Source organism: Scyliorhinus canicula, chromosome 2, assembly GCF_902713615.1.
Source record: "Scyliorhinus canicula chromosome 2, sScyCan1.1, whole genome shotgun sequence".
Classification (NCBI taxonomy): domain Eukaryota; kingdom Metazoa; phylum Chordata; class Chondrichthyes; order Carcharhiniformes; family Scyliorhinidae; genus Scyliorhinus; species Scyliorhinus canicula.
In genome coordinates this window covers 13798818-13825317 of record NC_052147.1, presented here as the reverse complement: position 1 = coordinate 13825317, position 26500 = coordinate 13798818, and the positions used below count along the sequence as shown (strand labels likewise).

Here is a 26500-nt window from a genome sequence, read left to right as displayed (position 1 = left end):
ACACAAACGTGAACCAGGGGAACGGCAGCTGGCGGGGTGGGTCTTCCAGGTCATTGGAGACCCCTGGGTGGTCAGGGATAGGGCAGGCTGGCACCCCTGGTTCTCCTCTAGCACCCGCCACTGTTGGCACCTTGGCACTGCCACCTGGGCACCTTGACAGTGCCAGGGTGGCAGTGCCAGGGTACCAGGTAACAGGGTGGCACTGATACAGGCAGGGCCTGAGGGGGCTAGGCCCACGAAAGTGTGGATAAGGGGGGGGGGGGGTATGAAGGTGGGGTACTTAAAGGGGGGGCCTTAAATGGGATGGGGGCCTCAGCGACCTCATCGTGGGGTGTCCTCACGTGAGGGGCTGTGGGGTAATGCCCATAAGTGCTGGGGGTGACATTGCCCATGGTGGAAGGTGTGGGGGACCTTCAAGCTCACTTAGAAATCGGGCACCCTTTCCAAAAGTCGGCCCGATCTCTGAGGAGCCGGTCTCGCTGGTGAGTTCTGCAACCCACTGCTGAAAAATATTCGAAGTGTGGGCTGGACTGGGGAGAGACTCCCCAAGACCCCACAAAATGACGAAGTGTGGGTAAATATCGGTGTGGATCTCACCGAGAAAGCCGGCAAGAAACAGTCCGCCAAACCAGCCCAAAATGACATTGAGAAATGTTTCCCTTAAATTGCGTTTAGAGTTAACGAGCGCAATCTAACCAAAGCAAACAGAGCCCATTCTGGATGGGAATCGAGAGGACCTACCCCGCTATCTAACAGCACTCTGTCTTTCAGATCTCAATGGGGAACTTCCTGCCGAGGCTGCATTCAGCCGCATTTCCTGCACTGACGAGCTCTGACGAGCGGTGCCCTGATTCCTCAAACCCACAATGTGACCCTTGGACCCTCCCAACACCCCACATTACCTGTTTGGGGTCTTCAAGCCCCTCCGCACCCCATCAGATACCGGCAGGACACCCTCCGACCCGATCCCCGGTGGGGGTAAAATGTCACTTGGCACCTTGGCACTGCCAGCCTGGCACCCTTTCAGTGACCTTATCAGCCTGGCAATGCCACCTGGGCACCCTAGTATTGCCAGGCGGGCACCCGTGTGTCACTGATAGGGTGCCAAGGGGGCACTGTCAAGGTGCCAGGCTGGCATTGCCAAGGTGTCCAGGTGGCACAGGTCATGCCAGGCTGCCAGCCTGGTGAGAGGCCGACCACCAGGGGTGCCTCCGATAATCTGGGAGACCCCCCTAAGTGCCGGGACATCTCGTCCCCGTTTGTGGGGTCTCCTCAGCGAGGCCAATAGGTGATGCGTGCCGGTTGGATCCGATGGCAAAATAGCTCAGTGAGCTTTTAAGCTCTTTTAACTACGTAAGCCTGGTCCTGCCCATTGTGGGCAGGATCCAGATCGCAATATCTCACGAGATCTCCTTAGATCTCTCAGGCGTAACGACCGCCGATTCCCACGGGACGCGTCCGGTAAATCACCAAGGTTTCAAGTCTAACCTGACTCTCCTTTGGAACTTTATTTCAGATTTCCAGCATCCACAGTATTTTGCTTTTGTTTCTTGCCATCAACATGGGGGGGGCGACATGTTTGCACAGTGGCTAACACTGCTGTCTCAAGTGTCAGCGACCAGGGTTCAGTTCCGACCTCGGATGACTGACTGTCTGTGTGCACGTTCTCCCCGTGTCTGCGTGGGTTTCCTCCGGGTGCTCCGGTTTCCTCCCACAGTCCAAAGACTGCACGGTTAGGTGCATTGGCCGTGATAAATTGCCCTTAGTGACCAAAAGGTTAGATGTGGGGGTTACTGGGTTTCTGGGATTAGGATGGGGGAGTGGGCCTGGGTAGGGTGCTCTTTCACCGACCCGGTGCAGCTTCGATGGACCGAATGGCCTCTTCCGACACTGTAGGGATTCTATGATTACTGAATATAACATAGTCACTAATTCAACCCAATAAAGAATTGACCAGAAACCTTTTGAACCTGGAGATAGATTAGAATATGGAACCTGCTGCCACATGGAGTAATTGAGGAGAATGACATTCGAGGGGATACCTTCAGAGGGAAGTGATGAGTACCTGAGGAGAAAGGAATAGACGGACATAAAGGTGAAGTTAGACAAAGAAGGCTTGGCAGGAAACGTGTGTGGAGTGCAAACACCAACATTGACCAGTTAGGCTGAATGACCTGTTTCTACGCTGTAAATTTAAGGCTACGATTCTGAAATGTATTTTGTGATAAAGCAGAGTTGATAAACTCCAGGATATTTCTGTGGTTAATGTGGTACTCCATTCTGAATATGGCCTCTTTCTCCTGACCTCTGTTTCATTCTTCGTTTTGTCCAGAACTTGACAGAGGAGTTCCGTCTCGACTACTGCCGCCTGTGGCACTCCCTGATTAGAACCGATATGAAAGGCATTGAGATGTACAGCCGGCGACTCGGGGCTGGGGACTTGTATCCACTCTTTGCCTGCATGGTAACGGCCAGATCCTGGGCTTCTATATCCAAAGGAATTAACCAAAGGCCCGTCTCCAAGATTGAGGTGAGGAACATTTGGAAATCCAGCTGCTTATAATTTGCCTTTAACGAGGCCTTAACAAGAGGTCACAACTGTCCAGATTTGCTTGACTAACTTGCGGTGGGGGATTTGCAGTGTTTACATCATTGCTGCTGCAATGGTGACAGCTGTGGTTCAATATTTAACATATTTGTCACTGAGCCAGAATTCCAGGAAGGGGGGGGGGGTTCAAGTCTCATCCCAGTGATTTGAGAACAAAGTCTAATCTGGCATCCCAGTGCAGGCCCGAGGGTGCGCTGCACTGTCCGAGGTGCCGCTTTTCCGATGGGACTTTAAACTGGGGCCCCAGCCTGGGTAGACATACAAGATCCCGTGGCACTATTTCGGAGAAGGGTAGAGGAGCCCTCCTCATTGTCCAGGCATATTATCCCTCAACCACCATCACCAAAACAGATGACCTGTCATTATTGTATTGCTGCTCAGGGGATTTTTATGCACACAACTTGGTTGTGAAAGGTGCCATGTAAATGCAATTCTTTCTTTCTTCTCGCCTGGTTGTGTTCGCTCAGAGAAGTACTTCAACTGTAGAGCTCAAAGAGTGAGATGTGAAAGCTGCCTTGCGTTGGGGGCCACGATTTGTGGTGATGGCTCGGACTCTCTCTCAGACACACACACACACACTCACGCGCTCACGTTAATATTGGAAAGCCTTTTCCACCAGCAAATGGAGCTCCAAGAAGAACTATAGTTACCGTGTGATGCTATGGTCCTGTGTACTAATATTTACAGTGATTGTCATGAAGTTACCACTGTTACCATGAGAACTAATTATCCTTCCACTTCTGACTCTTGGACACCGGTCATTGATTGTAGAGGTTGTGGTGATATGCATCACTGTAAATACACAAGAGGTTAATGCAAATACACTAAGACTAAGTAAACACTTAGAGGGAGCACCAGAGACATCATGACATGCAGACATACAGCTAATGAACACTTACAATAGGACAAGACCAATGGGCAGTCAAGACACCCAGAGGTGACACTACCACAAGGGGGCAACCCGTATAAAAGGACAGGGCACACATGCTCTTTCTCTTTCCGTAGGCGACACTCAGAGAGACAGGGGCAGATCGGAAGCATCACACCCACCGCATGGCTTAGAGCAGACTGGTTAGTTAGACTGAGTTACTATAGCAAGATTAGCAGGAGAGTCGAACTCAAGTAGGAGAATTGTTAAGGTTTCAATAAATGTGTTAAACCTATCTCCAAGTCTGAACCTTCCTTTGTCAGAGTACACATTAAGGAAGCAGCTTATGCTACATGAAGAAGCATAACACAACAGAGGTGTGGCTATAACTGTGTCATTCAATTCAACCAATATGAGTAGCTTTGAAAAGGGACTTCAGTTCCATTCCAGGTAACATCCTCATTTTGAAGCATGTGGAAAGTCCTTTCCTGTTTTCCTTCTGTAAAGGCAATGGTTTTGAAGAATAACAGTTTGACTTTCCCTGTGTGGTGTTTTAGTATAAAGTAGACGGTCAGTAAAAAGAGGTCAGTCAAAGTAAAAGAAAAGGCAATATTAATAACTTTTGCATCTAATTTCAACTCACGTTCCCGAGTTAAAACCCATCCCTGGGCACCTAGAAAATCGAACTGTAAAACCTTTAACAGGTTAATCAGGAGGCCAGCGAGTGAAATTGGACAGGGCAATGGGATAGAATTGACAAATGATTAGTTTACTTGCACGCTTTTGCATGATTTTAGCTACTCCTGCTCCTGTATTTCTTCCAGTCCCTCGAGCCCTCTTCAGTTAGGTCATGCCTGATCTGTATCTTATTTCCATGGACCCACCTCCACTCCACTTCCTTTAATACCCTTGCCTGTTAAAAAATCTATCACTCTCAGGCCTTGTTTGTATTAGCACATGACTTTGACGACCAGTGCTCATTTAAAAGAATTGTGCACATGGAAAATTAACCGCGATAATGGTAGCGTAATAAATCAGTAACTACTTTTGAAAGCTGTGGCGTGGACAACCTCCTTTGTACTTTATCACAGAGCTAGTTCCCGGTTCAGTGGGTTCCCTGGCGTTAGGCTCAGTGTGTTGTGATGTGTTTCACAACACAAAGGTGGACTTAATGCAGAGAAGAACGATTTATATCCAAAAGCATTAGGGACTCAGTCTAGGCTCAGTGTCCAAGCCCGACAGTGTAAGGTCTGGTCAATAAACTCATTTCACTGGCAGCTAATTGTCTTTTTAAAAATGTTTTTATTCAAGAAGATTTTCATTGCAACAAAATAACAATACTGCAAACCCCAAACCAATGCAAACTCAAACTATCCACACTCGCCCATCCCAGTCCACACTCCCTCCCCACTCAACCCCCCATAAATAAACCAAAACATCAACAAAAAGACAAGCCCCCCCCCCAACAGCTAACCATGACCAGTTATCTGGAAAAGGAGATGAAAGGCTGCCATCTCGAGTAGAACACCTCTACCGACCCCCTCATGGTATAGTTGATCTCCCCAAGGTACAAAAATTCCGTCAGATCCCACAACCATGCCAAGGCCCGAGGCGGCACCGGGGACCTCCACCTAAGCAGAACCCGCCTCTGGGTTATTAGCGATGCCAAGGGTAGAACTTGCCTTCATCTTGTCTGCAGCACCGGCGAGTCCGAAACTCCACAAATGGCTACCAAGTGGCATGGCTCCAACTGAACACCCAAAACCTCCGACATTGTGTCAAAAAAAAACCCAGAAACTAACACAGGTGAGAGGCGGTAGATTTAGAACTGAGATGAGGAGGAACTACTTCTCGCAGAGGGTGGTGAATTTGTGGAACACGCTGCCCCATAGTGCGGTGGAACCTGAGTCATTAAATGGTTTCAAGAAGGAGATATATTTCTGATAGAAAAATGAGTTCAAGCGATATGGGCAACAGCTGAGGAGGTGAAGTTGACCCTGTGAAGACCCTCAGTCCATATCACCCCTCTCTTCAAAAGCCAAACCCAGTTCATCCTCCCATTTCCCCTTTACTTGTTCCAGCGACAACATCTGCCCATTAATATCCAAAATCTTACCCACCGCCAGCTCAGCCAAGGACAGTACCCTGTCCAAAAGCGAGGGTGACGGTACCAGGGGAAATGAAGGAAGCTCCTTACAAAGAAACACACGCACCTAAATACGTTCCCTCTCGGGAGTTGGCATTTCTCTAAAAACTTGTCTAAGCCAGCGAGCCTACCTTCAAGAAACATGTCCCTAAAGTTCTCCAACTCCTCCCTCTCCCCTTTCTCGAAAGATGAATCCAAGCCAGACGTCACAAACCTATGGTTCCTGAAAATTGGAGCCAACAGTGACATGGAGCAATCTCCCCAGAATAGCTCTCGCCCCAAAGGGATTCACCTGGAAATTATTCAGTTTTGCCTAGATTTAGCTTGTACCCAAGAAAGGAGCCCAAAATCCTGAGCAGCTTCATCATCTCCTACACATTGGAGAGGATCCGTGATTTATAGTAACAAATCATCCACTTATAAGGACACTCTGTGCTCCTTCCCCCCCATTCTCTATTCCTCTCCATCTAGTGCATGACCTCAATGCAATGGTCAGCGGCTCATTTGTCAAGGCAAACGAAAGTGGAACAATGAATACCCCTGCCTTCTACCCCTATTTAACCTGAACTCAGGGCATTAATACACACACTCGCGGTGAGGGCCCAGTACAAAAGCCTAATCCATTACATAAATTTTGGTCCACATCCAAACCTTCCAAGGATTTCAAAGAGGTAGCCCTACTCAACCCAATGAAACGCCTTCTCAGCTCCATTGGAATAATCACCTCTGGCTCGGGTCCTAAGGAAGGCGACAACACGTGTAACAATCTCCGGTTGACAACTACCGGCCTTTAACAAACCCAGTCTGCTCCTCCGAGATCCCCCAGGAAGGCAGGGCTCCAAAAGCATTGCCAATACTGTAGCTCAAACCCCAGAGGCAGCGTTTAACAACAAAATAGGTCCTCCACGTTTGCAAATTTGCCCCCTATAGACAGATCGCAAAAGTGCTCAATCCCTGCCTGCCGCCAACCCTGAAACCTGGCATCCAGCCCTGGCAGTGCAAATCTCTGGTTATTTCAGATCAGTGCCCACACCGAGGCACCCTCCAGCCCCAAATACTGCCTCCACTGCCCCCACACCCTTAAGGCTGACACTATCATTGGGCTCACGGAGTAACTGATCGGCGAGAACGGTAGAGGCACCAACACCAAAGCCTTTAAACATATTCCCCTTTAAACATGATATTGCCTCTCTCCACCCTCACGCTGACCCTTTCCCCAAGGCCCAATTCCATTCGCCGTCCCGTAGTAATTCATCATATTCGGCAACGCCAGCCCCCACCCACCTTGCCCCCGCTCCAAGAAAGCCCTCATGACCCGCAGGGTCTTCCCCGCTCACACAAATCCAGAAATCAGTGCATTGACCTTTTTTTAAAAAACGACTTGGGGACGATGATTGGGAGGTTCTGAAATACGAACAGAAACCTTGGCAGCACCGTCAATTTTACTGTCTGCACCCCCACTGCCAGCAACAGCGGCAACACATCCCACCCCTTAAAATCCACTTTCAGCTGCTCCACCAACCGAGCCAGGTTCAGCTTGTGCAACGGCACCCAGCCCCGCAGCGTAGCACAGTGGGTCGTTCACAGCGCCAGGGTCCCAGGTTCGATTCCCGGCTTGGGTCACCGTCTGTGCGGAGTCTGCACTTTCTCCTCGCGTCTGCGTGAGTTTCCTCCGGGTGCTCTGGTTTCCTCCCACAAGTCCTGAAAGACGTGCTGTTGGGTCAATTGGACATTCTGAATTCTCCCTCTGTGTACCCGAACAGGCGCCGGAATGTGGCGACTAGGGGCTTTTCACAGTAACTTCATTGCAGTGTAAATGTAAGCCTATGTGCGACAATAAAGATTATTATAAGATTATTATAGCACCCAAATGTATAAAACTCGCCCTGCCAAACAAGACGGCAACTCCCCTAACCTTCTTTCCTGTTCACCAGCCTCAATCTGGGCAGCACGGTAGCACAGTGGTCAGCACAGTTGCTTCACAGCTCCAGGATCCCAGATTCGATTCCCGGCTTGGGTCACTGTCTGTGTGGAGTCTGCACGTTCTCCCCGTGTCTGCGTGGGTTTCCTCCGGGTGCTCCGGTTTCCTCCCACAGTCCAAAGATGTGCAGGTTAGGTGGATTGACCATGATAAATTGCCCTTAGTGTCCAAAAAGGTTAGGAGTGGTGACTGGGTTACGCAGATAGGGTGGAGGTGTGGGCTTACGTAGGGTGCTCTTTCCGAGGACCGGTGCAGACTCAATGGGCCGAATGGTCTTCTTCTGCACTGTAAATTCTATGATGTGTATGATAATTTCTATGAATTGGGAACACCTCTCTTTTCCTCATATTCATGGGGCATACGCATTGACCAACACCACTAAGGTAACCACCAACGGCCCACTGACGATTACGTAACTCCCACCTGGGTCTTCTAATATATTAACCACAGAAAAAGACACCCTCTTATTAATTAACGCAGCGATCACCCACACGCTACAATCAAAACCCGAATGATTCCTGCCCCACCCAGCCCTTATGCAAACTTGATTCTCAAATGGGTCTCATGTAAAAAAGGAAACATATCAGCATTCAAACTTGTCAAGTGCGCAAAGGAGGGCTCTCCCGGCATTTACCGGCCGCGTCCTACTCCTCCTCCGGCAGGACGCGGCCGTTCGATCGCGTCCTTAATTAGTGAACACAAGGGATTTATTACCAAGTCATATAGATCAGCAGCATGTTTGCAGCTAATTCTAGAATACCTCTGCTGAGGAGAAACATCTCCCCACTCTGAGAGTCCCGATTGGTCACCGAAGCTCGGTGATCCTTACTCTGCTGTGTTGCCCTGAAAGGGACAATCAATATACATTGCCGCTCCCTTTTGTAGCACTCCATTAAAGAAAGGAAGAGCTTCCATTTATTTTTAATTTTAATTTTTTATAAATTTAGTGTACCCAATTCATTTTATTCCAATTAAGGGGCAATTTAGTGTGTTCAATCCTTCAATCCACCTAGCCAGCACATCTTTGGATCGTGGAGGCGAAACCCACGCAAACACGGGGATAATGTGCAAACTCCACACGGACAGTGACCCAGAGCCGGAATCGAACCTGGGACCTCAACGCCGTGAGGCAACAGGGCTAACCCACTGCGCCATCGTGCTGACCTAGAAGGACTTCCATTTATATCGCATCGTTCACTAGCTTGGGCCAATGAAGTGTATTTGAATTGTAGTCACTGGAGCAGCCATTTTGGACACAGCAAGTTCACACAAGCAGACAATGCAAATAATAGCCAAGCTTTATTGGTGTTGTTCGAGGGATAAATATTGGCCAAATCATCAGGCATAATTCACCTACTCCTCTCCGAACAGCGTCACTGGATATTTTATGGGGCCTCACCAAAAAGGCGGCACCTCGGACGACTCTGTCACTGGCAAATGGCCCCCTACCCCGCGCAGCTCCATCTTTCTTCTTTCCCTCAGGATGAAATGCACTCGGTCCCTTCAGAGTCCATCAGCAAGCTTCTCTGCCGCGTGGGCCCGCTTTCTCAAGCTCGTCTTTTCTTAGTTCCAAAGGAGTCAAAGCAACGAGAATTAAACTTGAGACTTTGTGACTCACTCGGCGCTGTAAACTCTTCAGGTGCAGATCAGCCTGATTTAAATGAGAATTTCGGATCGTCTGGCAATTTTTAATCTTCCCCACTGCAATCTATCTCCTGAGACCATCAAACTTGAGGACCTCGATGTCGTTAGCAGCAAAACCTTTGCATTTGCTGCTGCGGATTACTGAGGTTATTAGAGAATGGGAATGCCTGCAATTCTGGGCCTCTGACATTTATCTATGATTGGAAAGTGGATTGTAAGTGCTGCCCAAGGAACATTATGTCTTTAAGCCGAGGGAATGCAATCTCCTTCAGGGGCCTTTAGTGCCAGAAGGAGCTGTTTCAATAATCAGCATTTTTATGGAGTTTCACATGGGTTCTTAGTCCATAACTGAATGAGGGTCATAGCTCTTCACTGGATCTTGACCGTTTGAGGAGCCAGCAAGGAACATTATGGTGACCCGTCTGCTTCCCTTTCTATTAATCAGTTTAGTATCCAATGCCATGATGTGCAGGGTGGATCCATTAAAAAGTGCATGAAAATCCAAGAAGTAACCCTTTAGTCATAGACAAAGTAAAATATGCCCCAAATTGTGTAATGACGATGGCTGTGCTGGAGTCAAAGAAGTAGAGCAACTACAAATCTCTGTGGGAAATCAAGAGAGGCACATCGAGACGATTAAAAAAAATTGCACGGTGATTTGCCACTGCTTCAAAAGGCGATGGAACAGCCTCAACAGTAGCTTTCAGAAGGGAGCTTTTGTCGGGCTCGAGAGTCAGAATGAGGGAGTGAGACTAATGGGATAGCCCCTTCATAGTGCTGGCACAGGTACGCTGGGCTGAATGGCCTCCTTCTGTGCTCCATCATCCTGTAACCCGGGCCCAGTGGAGGAGACAGATACTGAATGAAAGCACCAATGTTGCATTTTTGTGCTCTTCATTATTTTGTATCCTTAAGGTGGAGACAAGGGACGGGATTCTTCGGCCATGCCCGCCCTCCGACTGGAAATTCCCACCCGAGGTCAACGGACCTTTGCACGGCCCACGTCCCACACGTACCGATCATGTGGCGGGCAAGAATTAAAAGTCTAATGATGACCATGAAACATTGTCGATGGTCATAAAAACCCATCTGGTTCACTAACGTCCTTCAGAGAAGAAAATCTCCACCTTTACCCGGTCTGGCCTACATGTGACTCCAGACGCACAGCAATGTGGTCGACATTCTTAAATGGCCCTCAAGGGCAATTAGGGATGGGCAATAAATGCTGGCCCAGCCAGCAACGTTCATGTCCCATGAACGAATAAGAAACAAAAGATATTACTGGTGTGTGGTGTTGGATGTGGATGTAATGCACACCATGGGGCCAGACTGGGCCAAACCCCCTTCAGGGGGCTGTAGTATTGACCTTTTCCCTTAACCTCCCAGCTCCAGAAAGATGCTCACTTCAGTTAGTGTTCCGGTAAGACCAGTTGTGAAATGTGGGCTATGATCAACCTCAAACTGAAACTGTGTCTTTTCCTCTCCAGCTGTTGAGTTCATGTAATCCAATTTCCTGGGTTGTTTAGCTGGCCACATAGTGGACAGTAAATATTCACAATACGACCATACTTCGCACAGGCTAAAACCGCTGTTCGGATTTACTTACAAATAAAATAATGCACGTGTTCTAATCTGTCCAGCTCAATTTATAATACAATTGACCGTGATGACCATTCACACAAGCCCACACAACTCCTTCGGGGAAACAGTTGAAAAGGCACGAGGGCTGAATGTGTCGGCAAATGCCTTTCTGTGGCATGAGTGCCTGAGCTCAGGGCCAGCCCCACCATTGTTGATGGTGTGGTGCTCACAGAACTGTATAATATCCTTAGCTGTACAACACAAAGATCAGGGACTGATGATGGAAAGAAGAGATACAGTGGTTGGAGGTATTACAGAGTTGGAGAGGAAGGTGGCTGTGGGTGAATTCGGTAATTAACAAAGGGTCAACATTGTACTTGAGCTAGCCATGGCCCAGTGGGCTGCCCTCTCGGTGGTTTGTTGGTTACATACATACGAACATAGTGCTCAGATTTGGAGTGAATGTTAAACCGAGGCCCCTTCTGCCCCCTCATTCGATGGAAATGACCCCTTGCATTTTTCTAAGAAGAGTAAGGGCCTTATCTCCGATTCTTTGGCCAACATTGTCCCTCGATCAACTTCACAAAACAGATTTGACAAAGCTTTGGCAAAGAGTCATCCGGACTCCAAACGTCAGCTCCTTTCTCTCTCCGCAGATGCGGTCAGACCTGCTGGGATTGTCCAGAATTTTCTGGGTTTTTTTTTCAGATTTCAGCATCCGCAGTAATTTGCTTTTATCACAAAACAGACTACCTGTTTTATTGGCTGCTGAGTTTCCGACATTACATTAACATACAGAGGGTCCACAGTTCCCTAAAAGTGGCAACACAGGTGGACAAGGTGATTAAGAAGGCATACGGCACGCTTGCCTTCATCAACCGGGGCATTGAGTTGGGAAATCATGTTGCAGCTATATACAACCTCGGTTAGGATGCATTTGGAGTACTGCGTGCAGTTCTGATCACCACATTGTCAGAATCATGTGGAAGCTTTGGGGAGAGTGCAAAGAAGGTTCACCAGAATGTTGCCTGGTCTTGAGGGTATTGGCTATGAGGAGAGATTGAATAAACTAGGATTGTTTTCACTGGAAAGACAGAGGCTGAGGGGAGATCTGATAGAGGTCTACAAAATTTTGAGAGGCATAAACAGGGTGAATAGTCAGAGGCTTTTTCCAAGGGTGAAAGTGCCAATTACACAGGGGGCACAGGTTCAAGGTGAGAGGGGGGAAAGTTAGGGGAGATGTGCGGGGTGTTTTCACACAGAGAGTGGTGGGTGCCTGGGACGCGCTGTCAGAGGATGTGGTGGAAGCACATTAGCAACATTTAAGAGGCATCTGGATGGATACATGGATACGGAGGAAATAGAGGGATACGGACCGATTAAGGGCAGAAGGTTTTTTTCTAGTTAGGGCATCATGATCGGCATGGGCTTGGAGGGCCGAAGGGCCTGTTCCTGTGCTGTACTTTTCTTTGTTCTCTTATTACCACAGTAGCTACACTTCAAAAGTACTTCATGGCTGTAATATTAAGGGTGATATATGAATGCATGATTTTGAATTCATTGCAGTAAGAGAACCAGTGGCATTTGGCAAGGACTTTGCTGATGATCGAGAATAGACTAATGCAGCAGTAATTGGCCGGGTTGGATTTTACCTGCTTTTCATGGGCAGGACATACCTGGACAATTTTCGTCACTGTTGGGTAGATGCCAAAGGTGTAGGCATTCTTGAACAGCTGGTTCTAGAGCATACGCCTTCAATGCTACAGCTGGGATGATGTCAGGGCCCATACTCTGCAGTATCCAGAGCATTCTGCCATTTCTTCATATCACATGGAGTGAATCGAATTGGCTGAAGACTGACCTCTGTGATGCTGGGGATCTCAGGATCATCCACTTCCACTTCTGGCTCATGATTGCAAATACTTCAACCTTGCCTCTTGCACCCCCATTACTGAGGATGGGGATATTTGTGGAGCCTCCTCCTCCAATGTGTTGTTCAGCTGTCCACCACATCATAGAATTGGAGAACTTTGACCTTAGTTCTGTCTATCATTTCTGCTCTAGTACTGTGTTGTAGCTTTACCATCTGGCATCTGGTGCTGGATTCACCGTTTCAGGGACTATGTGCCCACGGCGTCGTAAAAACTGTGGCCTTTCACACCAGAAAAACTGGCGTCAAAAGGCCACATATTCCTAGCCCTGCAGGGGGTTAGCAGGGACACGTTGTGAATCTCACAGCTTTAGCTGCAGATATGGGCCCCGCACTTCCAGGTCCAAGGCTGCACATGCGCACGGCGGTGGCCTCCAGCGGCTGTGCTGTGCTCCATGGCAGACTCAGACCACGGAGCTGGACCTCCTAAATAGTGCCCCCGACCAGCTGAGCGCCCGACCCGGACCGCCCGCCCCAAAATAGCCCGGTTCTGTATGAAAGCATCCCTGCCCTCCGATCGGCCTGTCCCCGACCATGGCAGCCGCGGACTGAGTCCACAGCCACCACGTGCGCATCCTGAATGGCAGGACCACAATAGATCCACGCCGTCGGGACTTCGGACGGTTGGTGGCGGAGAACAGCGGGGCGGGCCTCTGGCAATGGCCGCCGTTAGGTGATATGCGGCCCGGCGTACTCCCTGAGTACCCTGCTTTTCGGGGTCCGGAGAATCGATGAACAGCCGCCGGTCCCGATTCCATGCCCGGAAATGGATTCTCCGCCCTGGCGCCTGACTTAATTTCGACGTCGGGGTGCGGAGAATCCAGCCCCTGATTTTTGGGTATTCCTGGCCCTGAACTGCTCACTGAGTGTGGCTTGATGGTAATAGTAGTGTGAGTGATGTGCCGTGCCATGAGGTTACAGATTGTGATCGAAAACAATTCTGCTGCTTCTGATGGCTCACGGCTCCTCATGGATGCCCATTCTTGAGTTGCTGGATTTGTTTGAAATCTATCTCATTTTACATGTTGGTAGTGTGAGACAACAGAAGGAGGGTATCCTTGGTGTGAAGGTGGAATTTCGCTCCATAAGGACTGTGCCGTGGTTACTCCTACTAACACCCCCATGGAGAGATGCAACAGATAGATTAGTAAAGGTCAAGGTCAAGTAGCTTTTCTTGGTTTCCTCATCACCTGCCACATGCCCAGTCTGGCAGATATGTCCTTCAGACTCCGGTGAGCCGGATCAGTAGAGTGGCTACAAAGCCACTCTTGTTGCTGGACATTGAAGTTCCCCCACCCAGAGTACATCCCTTGCTATTCTGAGTGCTCTTTCATAGTAGTGTGGAGCACAAGAGGAATACGTCAGCTGAGGGAGGAACGTCGGGTCATAACCAGTTGGAGATTCCCTTTCCCTGTTTGAACTGATGTGATGAGACTTGATAGGGCCCAAAGTCAATGTTGAGAACCTCCAGGGACAGTGTCTCCTGGCTGATTACCACTGTGCCGCCACCCATGTCCTGTGCTGCTGGTGGGTCAGGAATTTCTAGGGATGATGTTGGACTAGGGTTAAAGTAACTTACATTTTTTTACAGGTATTGTAGTGTGGGGACCCCCTCCTCCAACGTCCCACCTACACTCCTGGACACTTAAATTCATGGATACCTCTAAAATAAAACTTAATATTGGAATAAAAGCTTATAGAAACTCCCACATTGAGCCATACAGCGGATTTTGCTGCTGTCCCCCTTCTCATCATGCTGTGCCCTGAGATGAATGTGCTTGTTGAGTCTCAATTTGATTACTCGGCAGTTCAGCAGTTTCATCTGTCTCCTCTCCTTGTGGATGACTCTCAGGTTCAGCTTTTTATTTTGCTGTTGTTCTTATAGCCTAAGAATCCCACCCCATTTCCTCACTTCAATGTTTAAACATATCCACTAGGGTCTGTTGAACGTATATCTTCTTAGGCGGCATTTAAAAAACAAATCAAAATGCGACCTTTTTAAAAATCCTCACAGTAAAAAATATTTCAAATCATGAATTTTTACTTTAAATTGTTTCAGCAAAATGTTCCTTTCACCATTTAATTAAATAATATGAAGTAATTGTAGTCCCTGCCCCTGTTTATCTCTTTCAGACACTTTAAAGTATTTCTCTGACTGATTTAAGTTTTGATTCTAGCTGTAGCTCTGCTCGTTTATTTCTTTCAGTTCCAATCCCCTCAGTGTTTGACCTCAAAGGTTTAATTAATTCAGAAATATTTTCTCTCTGTCGCACACACTGTTAAATGTCTCCGCCCAGCCTCATTCTTCATCCCTCTGCCTCCTCCAGCCGCTCCCTTTCTGTCCATCGTCTGATGTAGCCACCGGTTCTATTAGCAGCACCGACTCCTCCCCCTCCCTGAAAGGCGACTTAAATCTCATGCTCCCTCGTCCCGCAAAAGGGTTTTGACTTTTTTAATTGACTCTCTCGCGTTGGTCTGCCTTGGAATGTGAGGGGCGTGCGCCTCTCACAACGGCCCTCGCCCTGGCCAATGTGGGAAGCCGGCGCTTTAAATGAAGGAGGCAGCCGATTGGTGGAAGGACCAGACTGCAGATGGGGTGAGAGATGTCAGTGAGGCTCCTCCTCACGTCTCTGCCTTTCCATCGCCACCGTGATTGGTTTCCCGGTATGGAGCACTGGACCATACCTCTGGTGTTCTGGAGTTCTGGACATTCGCTGTAAAGTGTGGTTTGATCGGTATGACTATGTGACGCTGTTGTATGACTGGTATGTGGGACAGCTCTTCCGATTTTAGCTCAAGGCCCCAGAGGTTAGTGAGGAGGATGTTGTAGGGTTGACTGGATTGGGTGTGCCTTTGTCATTTCTGGCGTCTAGGTTGGTGCCAGTGATCCATCCAGTTTTATTCTTACTTGATTTTTCTGTCTGGTTTGCTACAACTGAGGTCACTTCAGAGGGCAATTAAGAGCCAGCTATGTCGCTGATCGTTTTGTGATCTTCGTTACTGAGATGAGCTTCTTTTAAAAAATCCAGATGTATTAATTGAAGTTAAATTCCCTCAGCTGCTGTGGGGAGATTTGAACTCTTGTCTCCAGAGCATTAGTCTGTGCCTCTGGATCACTAGCCACTAACATTACCATCATGCTACCATTCCCGAATGGGGCAGAACAAGCTGTCAGATATCTGGCACATGCAGCAATCTAGGCAGTTCCGCATGGCACAACTATTGACCCATCAACTGAAGAACATCAAGAAGCGAGCTGATCTAAACAGCTTGGGAAAGCAAATTCCTGGCTGCCGATTTAACTGGCCTGGCTCCTCACAGACGTGGGAGGAGAGAATTCAGTATAAAATGCTTAAAGTTACAGACTAATGGATGTTGATGTTCTTATTAGTCAGGGTCAATACTGCTCTGAGGAAAACACTGTTGACTGGATAATCTTAGGGTCCTGGAAGGCCTCTCAGCCGGGGCCAACAGCAGACCGATCCCAAATCCACTCAGCTTTACCCCTTTCCTGGCCTGTCAGAATTCCAGGATCCAGTGGGATTCCTGGATGCCTAAAGGGGCAGGTCCAGTAACAACACCTAATGCATGAATGCAGCACACTTAATGCACAGAAAAAAGGTATCCTGAGTGTCTCACACAGGCATCAGGAATGATCAGGAATAGGCCTTTTTTAAACGGGTGAATAGGGTGATATCTGAGTTCGTGTGGGCGGGTAAAACCCCGCGCGTAAAGAAGGTACTGTTGGAGCCGAGCCGAGGGGGGTGGGGAGGGCTGGCACTGCCAAACTTCAAAACTAGTACTTGGCGGCAAATATAGCTATGATTAGGAAGTGGGTATTGGGGGAGTGGGTGCAGGCGGCCTCATGTAAGGGCACAAGTTTGGGGGCATTGGTAACGGCTCTCTATCGTTCCCGCTGGCCCGGTACTCTACAAGCCCAGTGGTAGTGGCAGCCCTGAGAGTCTTGGGGAAGTGGCGGAAGCATATGGGAGTGGAGGGAGCACCGGTGTGGGCTCCAATTTGTGGTAATCACCGGTTTGTCCCAGGGAGGATGTATGGAGGGTTTCGGAGGTGGCAGAGAGCAGAGATTGAGAGACTGGGCGATCTGTTTATTGATGGGAGCTTTCCATGTTTAGAGGATTTAGAGGAGGAGTTTGAATTGCCGGGAATGAATGGGTTTCAATATCTGCAGGTGAGGGATTTTATGCGGAGGCAGGTTTCGATCTTTCCGCTTCTACCGTCGCAGGAGATACAGGACAAGGTAGTTTCTAGAATGGGGGTGGGGAGGGGAAGATATCGGAAATCTATAAAGAACTTACGGAGTGGGAGGAAACCCAAATGGGTGAGATAAACGTAAATAGAAAAATGAGTTGGGAAAGGAGTCAGAGGCGGGTCTGTGGGTGGATGCCCTGAGAAGAGTCAACGCAACCTCATCATGTGCCAGGCTCAGCCTGATACAGTTCAAGGTAGTCCACCGGGCACACATGATGGTGGACGGATGAGCAGGTTTTTTGGGAGGACATGTGTGTGGGTGGCGTGCAGGAGGGCCTACAAACCATGTCCACATGTTTTGGGCATGCTCAAAGCTTAGGGGATTCTGGCAGGAATTTGCGGATGTCATGTCCACGGTGCTAAAAAGGAGGGTGGCGCCGAGTCCAGAGGTGGCGATTTTTGGAGTGTCGGAAGACCCGGAGTCCAGGGGGCGAGAGGCTGACGTTTTGGCCTTTGCTTCCTTGGGAACCCGAAGACGGATATTACTAGCGTGGAAGGATTTGAAGCCCTTGAAATCAAAGGTTTGCGTTAGCGACATGGCTGGGTTTCTCAGGCTTGGGAAAATTAAGTTCGCCCTAAGAGGATCAATGTTAGGGTTCGTCCAGATGTGGTAGCCATTTATCGACTTCCTCGGAGAAAACAGCAGGTTCAATAATGGGGGGCTTTAGGAGGTGAGGGTGGTGGGAGGGGGGGGGGGGGGGGGGGGGGGGGTGGGGGAGTTAGGCTATTTTATGTCCAGATTAGGTAGGAGATGGAGGGATGATTTATGGTTATAAAACCATAAATGCCTTAATAAAATGTTTGTTAAAAAAAGGAATGCTCAGAAATGCCAAATGAGGGTGATCAAAAGCTTGGGTTCGAAGGAGGGTCTTAAAAGGAGAGAATTAGGGAGGCAGAGAGGGGTAGTGAGAACATTTGGAGAGGCGGTGGCGTGTTGTCACTGGATTAGCAATCCAGAGACGCAGCGCAATGCTCTGGGCACCAGTGTTTGAATCCCCCCAACGGCAGAAATTTGATTTCAAGAAACATCTGGAATGTGATTGACCACGCAACCATTGTCGATTGCCTGCCATCTTCACCTGGCCTGGCCTTCACGTGACCCCCTGACCCACAGCAATGTGGCTGGCTCATAAATGCCCATGAATGAATAGAGGATTCCAGAACTTGGGGCCCAGATAGCTGAATTGAGGGCTGCCAGTGATGGGGGATGATGGAAGGGCAGGATGTACAGGATAGCAGAGTTGGAGGAGTGGAGAATTTGAAAGGAGTGGTAGGCCTGGAGGAGGTAACAGGTTGAATGGGGAACGGTCATTAAGGATGAGAATTTTAAATTGGAGGCATTGGAGGGTCAGAGTGGCAGAAGAGCAGGGTTGACGTTTTGAGATAAACTAGTAGCACTGCAAGCCCGTGAACACTGGGACTTGATACAAGCGCTGTGCCCTGGCAGCACGGTGGCGCAGTGGGTAGCACTGCTGCCACACGGCGCTGAGGTCCCAGGTTCGATCCCGGCTCTGGGTCCGTGTGGAGTTTGCACATTCTCCTCGTGTTTGCATGGGTTTCGCCCCCACAATCCAAAGATGTGCACATTAGGTGGATTGGCCACGCTAAATTGCCCCTTAATTGGAAAAAATAATTGGATACTCCCAAAAAAATTTTTTTTTAAAGCTGTGCCTGATGCCTCATCTGAAAGGGAGATTCGCTGGCAGTGCAGCATTCCCTTGGTAATGCACTTCAACCATAGACTATGTGCTCCTGGTGTGGGAGTTGAACTCACAGACCTGCTGAGCCAGGGCTGAGTGCAAAATACCAGTGAGCAGACACACTGGGCAAATGATTATAAAACCTGGCAATAAAGGGATGAAAGTGATCACACAAGTCCCAGTAAGTAACAACATTTCAATACCTTTGCATACAGGCCTAGCAACAAAATACAAGGAAATTCGTACCCAACCCCTTAAAAGCTGTAAACGCAGGCGGCACGGTGGCACGATGGTTAGCCCTGCTGCCTCACGCCGCCAAGGATCCGGGTTCGTTCCCGGCCCCGGGTCTCTGTCCGCGTGGAGTTTGCACATTCTCCCCGTGTCTGCGTGGGTCTCATCCCCACAACCCAAAGATGTGCAGGGCAGGTGAATAGGGCAAACGTGGGTTTCCTCCGGGTGCTCCGGTTTCCTCCCACAGTCCAACGAGGTGCACGTTAGGTGCATTAGCCATGATAAATGTAGGGTGGAGTTGCAGGAATAGGACAGGGGATTGGGCCTGGCTTAGGTGGTCTTTCGAAGGTCGGTGCAGACCCGATGGGCCGAATGGCCTCCTTCTGCACTGTAGGGTTTCTATGATTCTAAATTGCCCTTTAATTGGAAAATAAATATTTTAAAAGCTGTAAAATCTACCCTGTGTGCTATTTGTGTTGCCATTTGAGTCCATGTACTTGACTGACTTTGAAGTCGAAAGGGCAAAATGTTTTTCCCATCACATTAAGCCATCATTAACAAGCTGGTGACGCGTGCAGTCTCTTGATACTGCGTCTGACTGACGATCTCAGCTATTTTAGAGCAATTGTTGGAATTTGAAAATATAAACTGAAGCAAGAAAGACAAAACCCAAAGCATCACTATTTCTGCTGTGCCATTGTGAGGTGAAAGCTGTTGTTGTAAAGTTTTGAAGATGTATTCACAATTAGTATCTCCGCAATTCAAATCATTGGATTCAGTCAGCTATGGTCGTTATTGAGAGCTGCACTGTAAGCTCATCAGCTGTACTGCCTTATTATCTCAGTAGCTTAACCTTGTCCCTCCCCGTCCCTCCATCGCTGAAGAGCATACGAACTAGGAGCAGGAATAGGCCATCTGGCTCCTCGAGCCTGATCCGCCATTCAATGAGATCATGGCTCATCTTTTGTGGACTCAACTCCACTTTCCGGCCCGAACACCATAACCCTTAATCCCTTTATTCTTCAAAAAACTATCTATCTCTATCTTAAAAACATTTAATGAAGGAGCCTCAACTGCTTCACTGGGCAAGGAATTCCATAGATTCACAACCCTTTGGGTGAAGAAGTTCCTCCTAAACTCAGTCCTAAATCTACTTCCCCTTATTTTGAGGCTATGCCCCCTAGTTCTGCTTTCACCCACCAGTGGAAACAACCTGCCCACACCTATCCTATCTATTCTCTTCATAATTGTATATGTTTCTATAAGATCCCCTCTCATCCTTCTAAATTCCAACGAGTACAGTCCCACTCAACCTCTCCTCGTAATCCAACCCCTTAAACTCTGGGATTAACCTAGTGAATCTCCTCTGCACACCCTCCAGTGCCAGTACGTCCTTTCTCAAGTAAGGAGACCAAAACTGAACACAATACTCCAGGTGTGGCCTCACTAACATCTTATACAATTGCAGCATAACCTTCCTAGTCTTAAACCCCATCCCTCTAGCAATGGAGGACAAAATTCCATTTGCCTTCTTAATCACCTGTTGCACCTGTCAACCAACTTTTTGCGACTCATGCACTAGCACACCCAGGTCTCTCTGCACAGCAGCATGTTTTAATATTTTATCATTTAAATAATAATCCCTTTTGCTGTTATTCCTACCAAAACGGATAACCTCACATTTGTCAACGCTGTATTCCATCTGCCAGACTCTTGCCCATTTACTTAGCCTATCCAAATCCCTCTGCAGACTTCCGGTATCCTCTGCACTTTTCGCTTTACCACTCATCTTAGTGTCGTCTGCAAACTTGGACACATTGCACTTGGTCCCCAACTCCAAATCATCTATGTAAATTGTGAACAATTGTGGGCCCAACACTGATCCCTGAGGGACACCACTAGCTACTGATTGCCAACCAGAGAAACACCCATTAATCCCCACTCTTTGCTTTCTATTAATTAACCAATCCTCTATCCATGCTACTACTTTACCCTGAATGCCATGCATCTTTATCTTATGCAGCAACCTTTTGTGTGGCAGCTTGTCAAAGGCTTTCTGGAAATGCAGATATACCACATCCATTGGCTCCCCGTTATCTACCGCACTGGTAATGTCCTCAAAAAATTCCACTAAATTAGTTAGGCATGACCTGCCCTTTATGAATCCATGCTGCGTCTGCCCAATGGGACAATTTCCATCCAGATGCCTCGCTATTTCTTCCTTGATGATATATTCCAGCATCTTCCCTACTACCAAAGTTAAGCTCACTGGCCTATAATTACCCGCTTTCTGCCTACCTCCGCCAGGACCACACCAGAGTCTAGTGAATTTTGGTAAATTATCACTAGTGCATTTGCAATTTCCCTAACCATCTCTTTTAGCACTCTGGTATACATCCCATCAGGGCCAGGAGACTTGTCTATCTTTAGCCCCATTAGCTTGCCCATCACTACCTCCTTAGTGATAACAATCCGCTCAAGGTCCTCACCTGTCATAGCCTCATTTCTATCAGTCACTGGCATGTTATTTGTGTCTTCCACTGTGAAGACCGACCCAAAAAACCTGTTGAGTCCCTCAGCCATTTCCTCATCTCCCATTATTAAATCTCCACTCTCATCCTCTAAAGGACCAATATTTACCTTAGCCACTCTTTTTTGTTTTATATATTTGTAGAAACATGAAGCCAGGCACTAGAATCTGAAACACTCCCCCGGAAGTTTTAAGTTGAAAGTCACTGCCTCCATGCCCATCGGAGCCTGATGAAAAAAGGGCACATGGGGGGGGGGGGGGGGGGGGGGGGGGGGGAGAGGGGGGGGTCAAAATGGAGGTAGCATTCTTCCCTTTGACCCCTGTCATTTTTATAAGAGGGGTTTGGACACCATAAATGTTCGAGTGTCGCTATCTGATGATGCCTGAGACCCCAGAGTGGATTTAAATGGGGCTTGCCTTTTACTTCACCTGATACGGGCCTCAGGGAAGCCAAGATGGTGCAAACCTCGGACATTCAATTTTTTTGATCTTTTTTGACAGGTTTCTTTCGTAGGGATGGGAGAAGCCAGCACATTGCTGGCCTTACGAGGAAACCTAGGATCATTCCTCTCACCAACACTTAATCTTAACTGTGATGGGCCCCACCGCTAACCACACATCATTATGTAGGCCTCCAACTCCCATCCCCTTCTTGCTGCTCGGCAACTGATTCCTGATGGGAGTTTCAGTGCGCAAATGGAAGCAAAGCTCGGACATTAGAAGGCCACTGGTTTCACTCAAGTATCTGCCAACAAACTTTAAACTAATTCCATTTCCACCCTCCCCCCAGACACCTAGCCCATGCTGTGGCAAATCAAATAACCATGTATTTTGTAAACCATGTCTGGGCAGCAACTAAGAGACAGGAAGGCCGAATTGAAGACCATTCCCAAGTCCTGGTCACTTAGGCCATACGGTTTGGTAGTCACTGGTCAGATTTGACCAATAGATTTATGTTATTTGGGAAATGGAGGGGTCTCAGTGGAGTTTAGGAATACAGGGGAAATAGATGCTTTTGGGTTTCCAGGCTTTGAAGGACTAAGTGTTTCCTGTTAATGTCCTGAAGTATAAGATCATTCTTTGTAGTATTTCATTACATTTCTTCTACTTTCATTGTTGTTTGATGAAATAGTGATTGAGTTCTCACTGCTTCCACAGACACTTGTCATTACTTTCCAAAACGAAATACACCACACAAAACCAGGTTAGAACACTCTCGCACGTAACGTCAATGGGGTTTTGTAACACTACCTTCCTCCAGTACGACAGTGTCTATGCTTCATTGACTGCAAAGTGCTTTGGGATGTCCTGAGGTCATGAAGGGCGATATATAATTGCAAATTCTAATCTTTCCTTCGCCTTATCTTTTCTAATTTAGTTGTGTTGCTTGTATGAAAAATTACGTGCGGGGAAAATGTCTTTCTTGGTGGTTTAGACTGCTCAGCACCTGCCCTGGAATAAAGGGGATTTACATTCAGCTGGAGAGCCTCGCGCTGGATGTATCCCTGCTTCACATTGTATACTTTCTGAACAGCAGCTGGTCAGATGCTCCACTGGCACCAGGAGTTCCTGTGCCGTGCACGAGCATGAGCTGCCTTCCTTTTAGAATAGGAGTCACTTCAGACAGTTCACTTGCCTCTTTCCGAACAAAAACCAAGTCCAGAGCAGCTTTTTCGATGACGTTTGGGTTCGCCTGTGCCACACAAGTGCAAAATTGTTGTCGTCGTGCAAATCAAATGTTGCAAAAGAAACGTAACAGCATTTTTTGAAACTTAAGGGGTGGGACTCTCCGTTTAAGTGTTGAAGCTGACGCTGAATTCGTGGACTTTCACGGCGACAAAACTGGCGCCGAACCTGGATCGATTCAGCAACTGTGGAGGGGCTAGCACCGGCGCCACAAGATGGCACTGGTTGTGCTGGAGCGGCCACATACAGCTGATGGGTCGGCTGGGGCCAGAGGCCACCTGGGGGGTGGCCTGGAGGGAAACCTAGACTACCCGTAGCCCTAAGTTCACAGTGGGCTATCAGTGACGTGCGCAGCTGCATTGTTGCCTTGCCGGCTGCAGCAATGGTGTTCCGTGTCGGTCCACCCCGACCCCACAGCCCACCTCCTGGGCATTCCCCGCTACTCCCCCCGAGCCCTGGCAGAAGCCCCCCCCCCCCGGCCAGCAGCATAACTATCAGCAAACTATGGCGATATTGGACACTTTCCGTCCCTCGCTCCCTCCCTCAGCATCCATGACTCCGGTTTCACAATTTCTAAAAGCACAAGTGAACCGCACCATCGGGAACTCGGCCCGTCGGAGCCGGAGCATCGTGGAGGCCCCGGAGAATACCGGGTCGGGACATGCAAACGCTGTTTCCTGTGCGTGCATTGTGGACCACATTGACGTAGCTGTCAAGGTGACGGAGAATTAGGATTTGGCGTTAAATGGGCTCCCGTCGTGATTTTAGCCTGGGAACCTATTCTCCGCCCAATCACATTTTGCGATTTCGGCGTCAGCTGACAAAGGATCCCGCCCAACGTATTTGTTTTCCCGGACGGATCATGGAAATGTTATCTCGTCATCCGTTTTGATGTTTATAAAGCTGTGCAAATATTGACACTGCTGTCAGGTTACAATCCAGTTTAAACTGCACACAAAGAGAAAGAATAATGTGATTGAAGTCCCCTCTATAATTAACCTTTTCCCTAATGAATGAAGAGTAATTGAACACACTAAACAGTGACTCAGGCTTGTCGCTCACCTTCACTCCGAGGTCGAAACCTTTTTCTTGTTTACTCCTTACAAGTTTTTGGGGTCTGCAGATTCTGACAGGCTGCCTGGTTATCTTCGGCAACACCGTTGAGCACAGCAAGATCCCACAAGAAAGCAACATGATAAATGCCCAGATATCCTGTTCAGGAATAAATATTGGGCAAGACACCAGGGATGTAGAAGTCAATATTTTTCCCGCTTCTGGACTGTGGTAGAAAGATTCAACAACGCTCGTTAAGAAAACATAACAAGATTTTATTTTCCAACAGACTGCAGTTTATGGCTGAAAGTTGAGGTCGGAGAGCAGAGAGTGTCTCTGCTGATTCCTACTCAAGTCCGCGCTTTCTCAGAGAATCAGCTCAGCATTTATACATTATCAGAATCAGGATTACGTGACTACAGCTTGGTCAGGAATTCGATCAGAAGTACAAACATAAGCAGTATCATAAAACAGGCGTCACCTTGCTGACCTTTCAGGGCTCTGTCCCATCACTCAGATCATTATTTTGTCCTTGGATGGGATATTTAAGAGTCGGAGGAGACTTGCTCTGGCCCTATCATGTTGTATTTAGACTGCTTTGAGTTATGACGAGTTAGTCTTATCAGAATTTGCGGAGCCCAGGCATTTCGGATCAGCTTGACCTTCTCTGATCTTATTCAGGCTTTAGGTTATGGGAAGTCAGCTTTTCTTACATTGTACCCAGTAGTTGACCAATTTTCCCATCATGCCATTATTTACTTTGTACAACATCACAGGGAGACCGAAGCGACTCTCCCTCTAAATAGTGCCGCCGAATCGTTTATATCCACTTGAGAGGGCAGACGCGGTCTCCGGGTTGGCATCTCATCTGCCAACGAGCATTTTCCAATCTGGGTTTTCTTCACCGACAGAAAATAACTTCAGGATGACCGTGAAAGTTGGCGCCTCCAATAGTGCGACACTCCGTCAGTCCTGCACTGCAGTGTGAGCCTAGATTATTTACGCAAGTGTTTGCAGCCGGACTTAAACCCACCGCTGACTCAGCGACGAGTCAAGAACTACAGAGCAGGATTCCCTGGTTTCTGACGCCGAAACCGCGTTCGGCGATCGGCCGGAGAATCCACGTTGGCGCCAAAATCGAGGGCGGCGCCGATTTGACGATGCTCCCCCCCCCCCACCCCCCAAATCGCCATATCTAGGAGTACGCTGCACTCCGTCGGGATGGCCTCAGGACGTTACCTGAATGTGCTCCACCCTCAATGGGCCGGGTTCCCGACGGCGTTGGTTGCGTGTGGTATTTATTTTCATGAACTAGGCGTGGCAGCTACGGACTAAGTCCAGCACCACCACAGTTACGGGCGGGGCGGGATGCTGATCCATGGGCAGGGGCTGCTTTGGCGGGGGCTGGGGGCACTGGTGAGGGAGATAGGTCTGGGCGTGGCGGTCCTGACCAAAGGGGGTCACTATTTGGCAGGCCGGGTCCACCATGTTGCATAGCCTGGCTGCTGCAGGCCGCCGCTGTGCGCATGCGCGGCCACGGACCCGGCAATTCTCCGGCCGTATCCGCCGCTAGAGCCGGGTGCTCTACGCTGCCTTCCTGCTATCCCCCACCAGACGGAGGATCGGTGGTGTTTTGCACCGTTGTTTTGGCCATAGAACGCCACCGTTCCCACGAGCACTCAGTCTCAGAATCGGAGAATCCAGCCCACAGCTTCTGCAAATCGGAAATAGGAACAAAAAAGGCTAGCGAGACTCGAAATGTCTGCTTCTGGCATGGGGTTCCTGAAAGGTTAATTCTGTTTCCCTTCCCATCGCTGCTGCCAGACCTGCTGAATATTTCCTGCAATTTCTGTTTTTATTTCAAAGGTGAGAAAGCCACCCACAGTGCTACAGCTGACAATTATGGGCTAATTTTGCAATCCACTTACTCTCTGATTAAACTGTGCACTTTTCTGTTTTTCAATATTTTATCTGATTCGTGTAATCCATTGGTCTTCAGAACTTTCCACTCTTGCTCCTCCTTCGCCTTAGAAAACCACTCACTGCACTCCTCTTTCTCCACGTAACCACACCAAGGAAATTCTCGCTATCTGCATTGGAACTCTTCTCTCTCGCTGTCTTTCCATAAAATCGGAGGAGCCGTTTGAGGTAGATAGCGACCGGAATTCTCCACCCGTTCACGCCGGAGAGATTCTCTGGCCCCGTCAGCAGCGCGTCGCTGCCGCGGGTTTCCTGGTGGTGTGATGTGGCTTCAGGGGGAATTCCATCGA

The 26500-nt window shown here is 48.5% G+C and overlaps 1 protein-coding gene across 1 annotated transcript in view; it reads left to right on the top strand.

The window, feature by feature from the left end:
• The window catches only part of adck1 (aarF domain containing kinase 1), a 566758-nt gene that overhangs the window by 418942 nt on the left and 121316 nt on the right, over nt 1-26500 (top strand). The window contains 1 exon segment of the mRNA XM_038773763.1: nt 2333-2530. Coding sequence (XP_038629691.1) covers nt 2333-2530 — 198 coding nt within the window.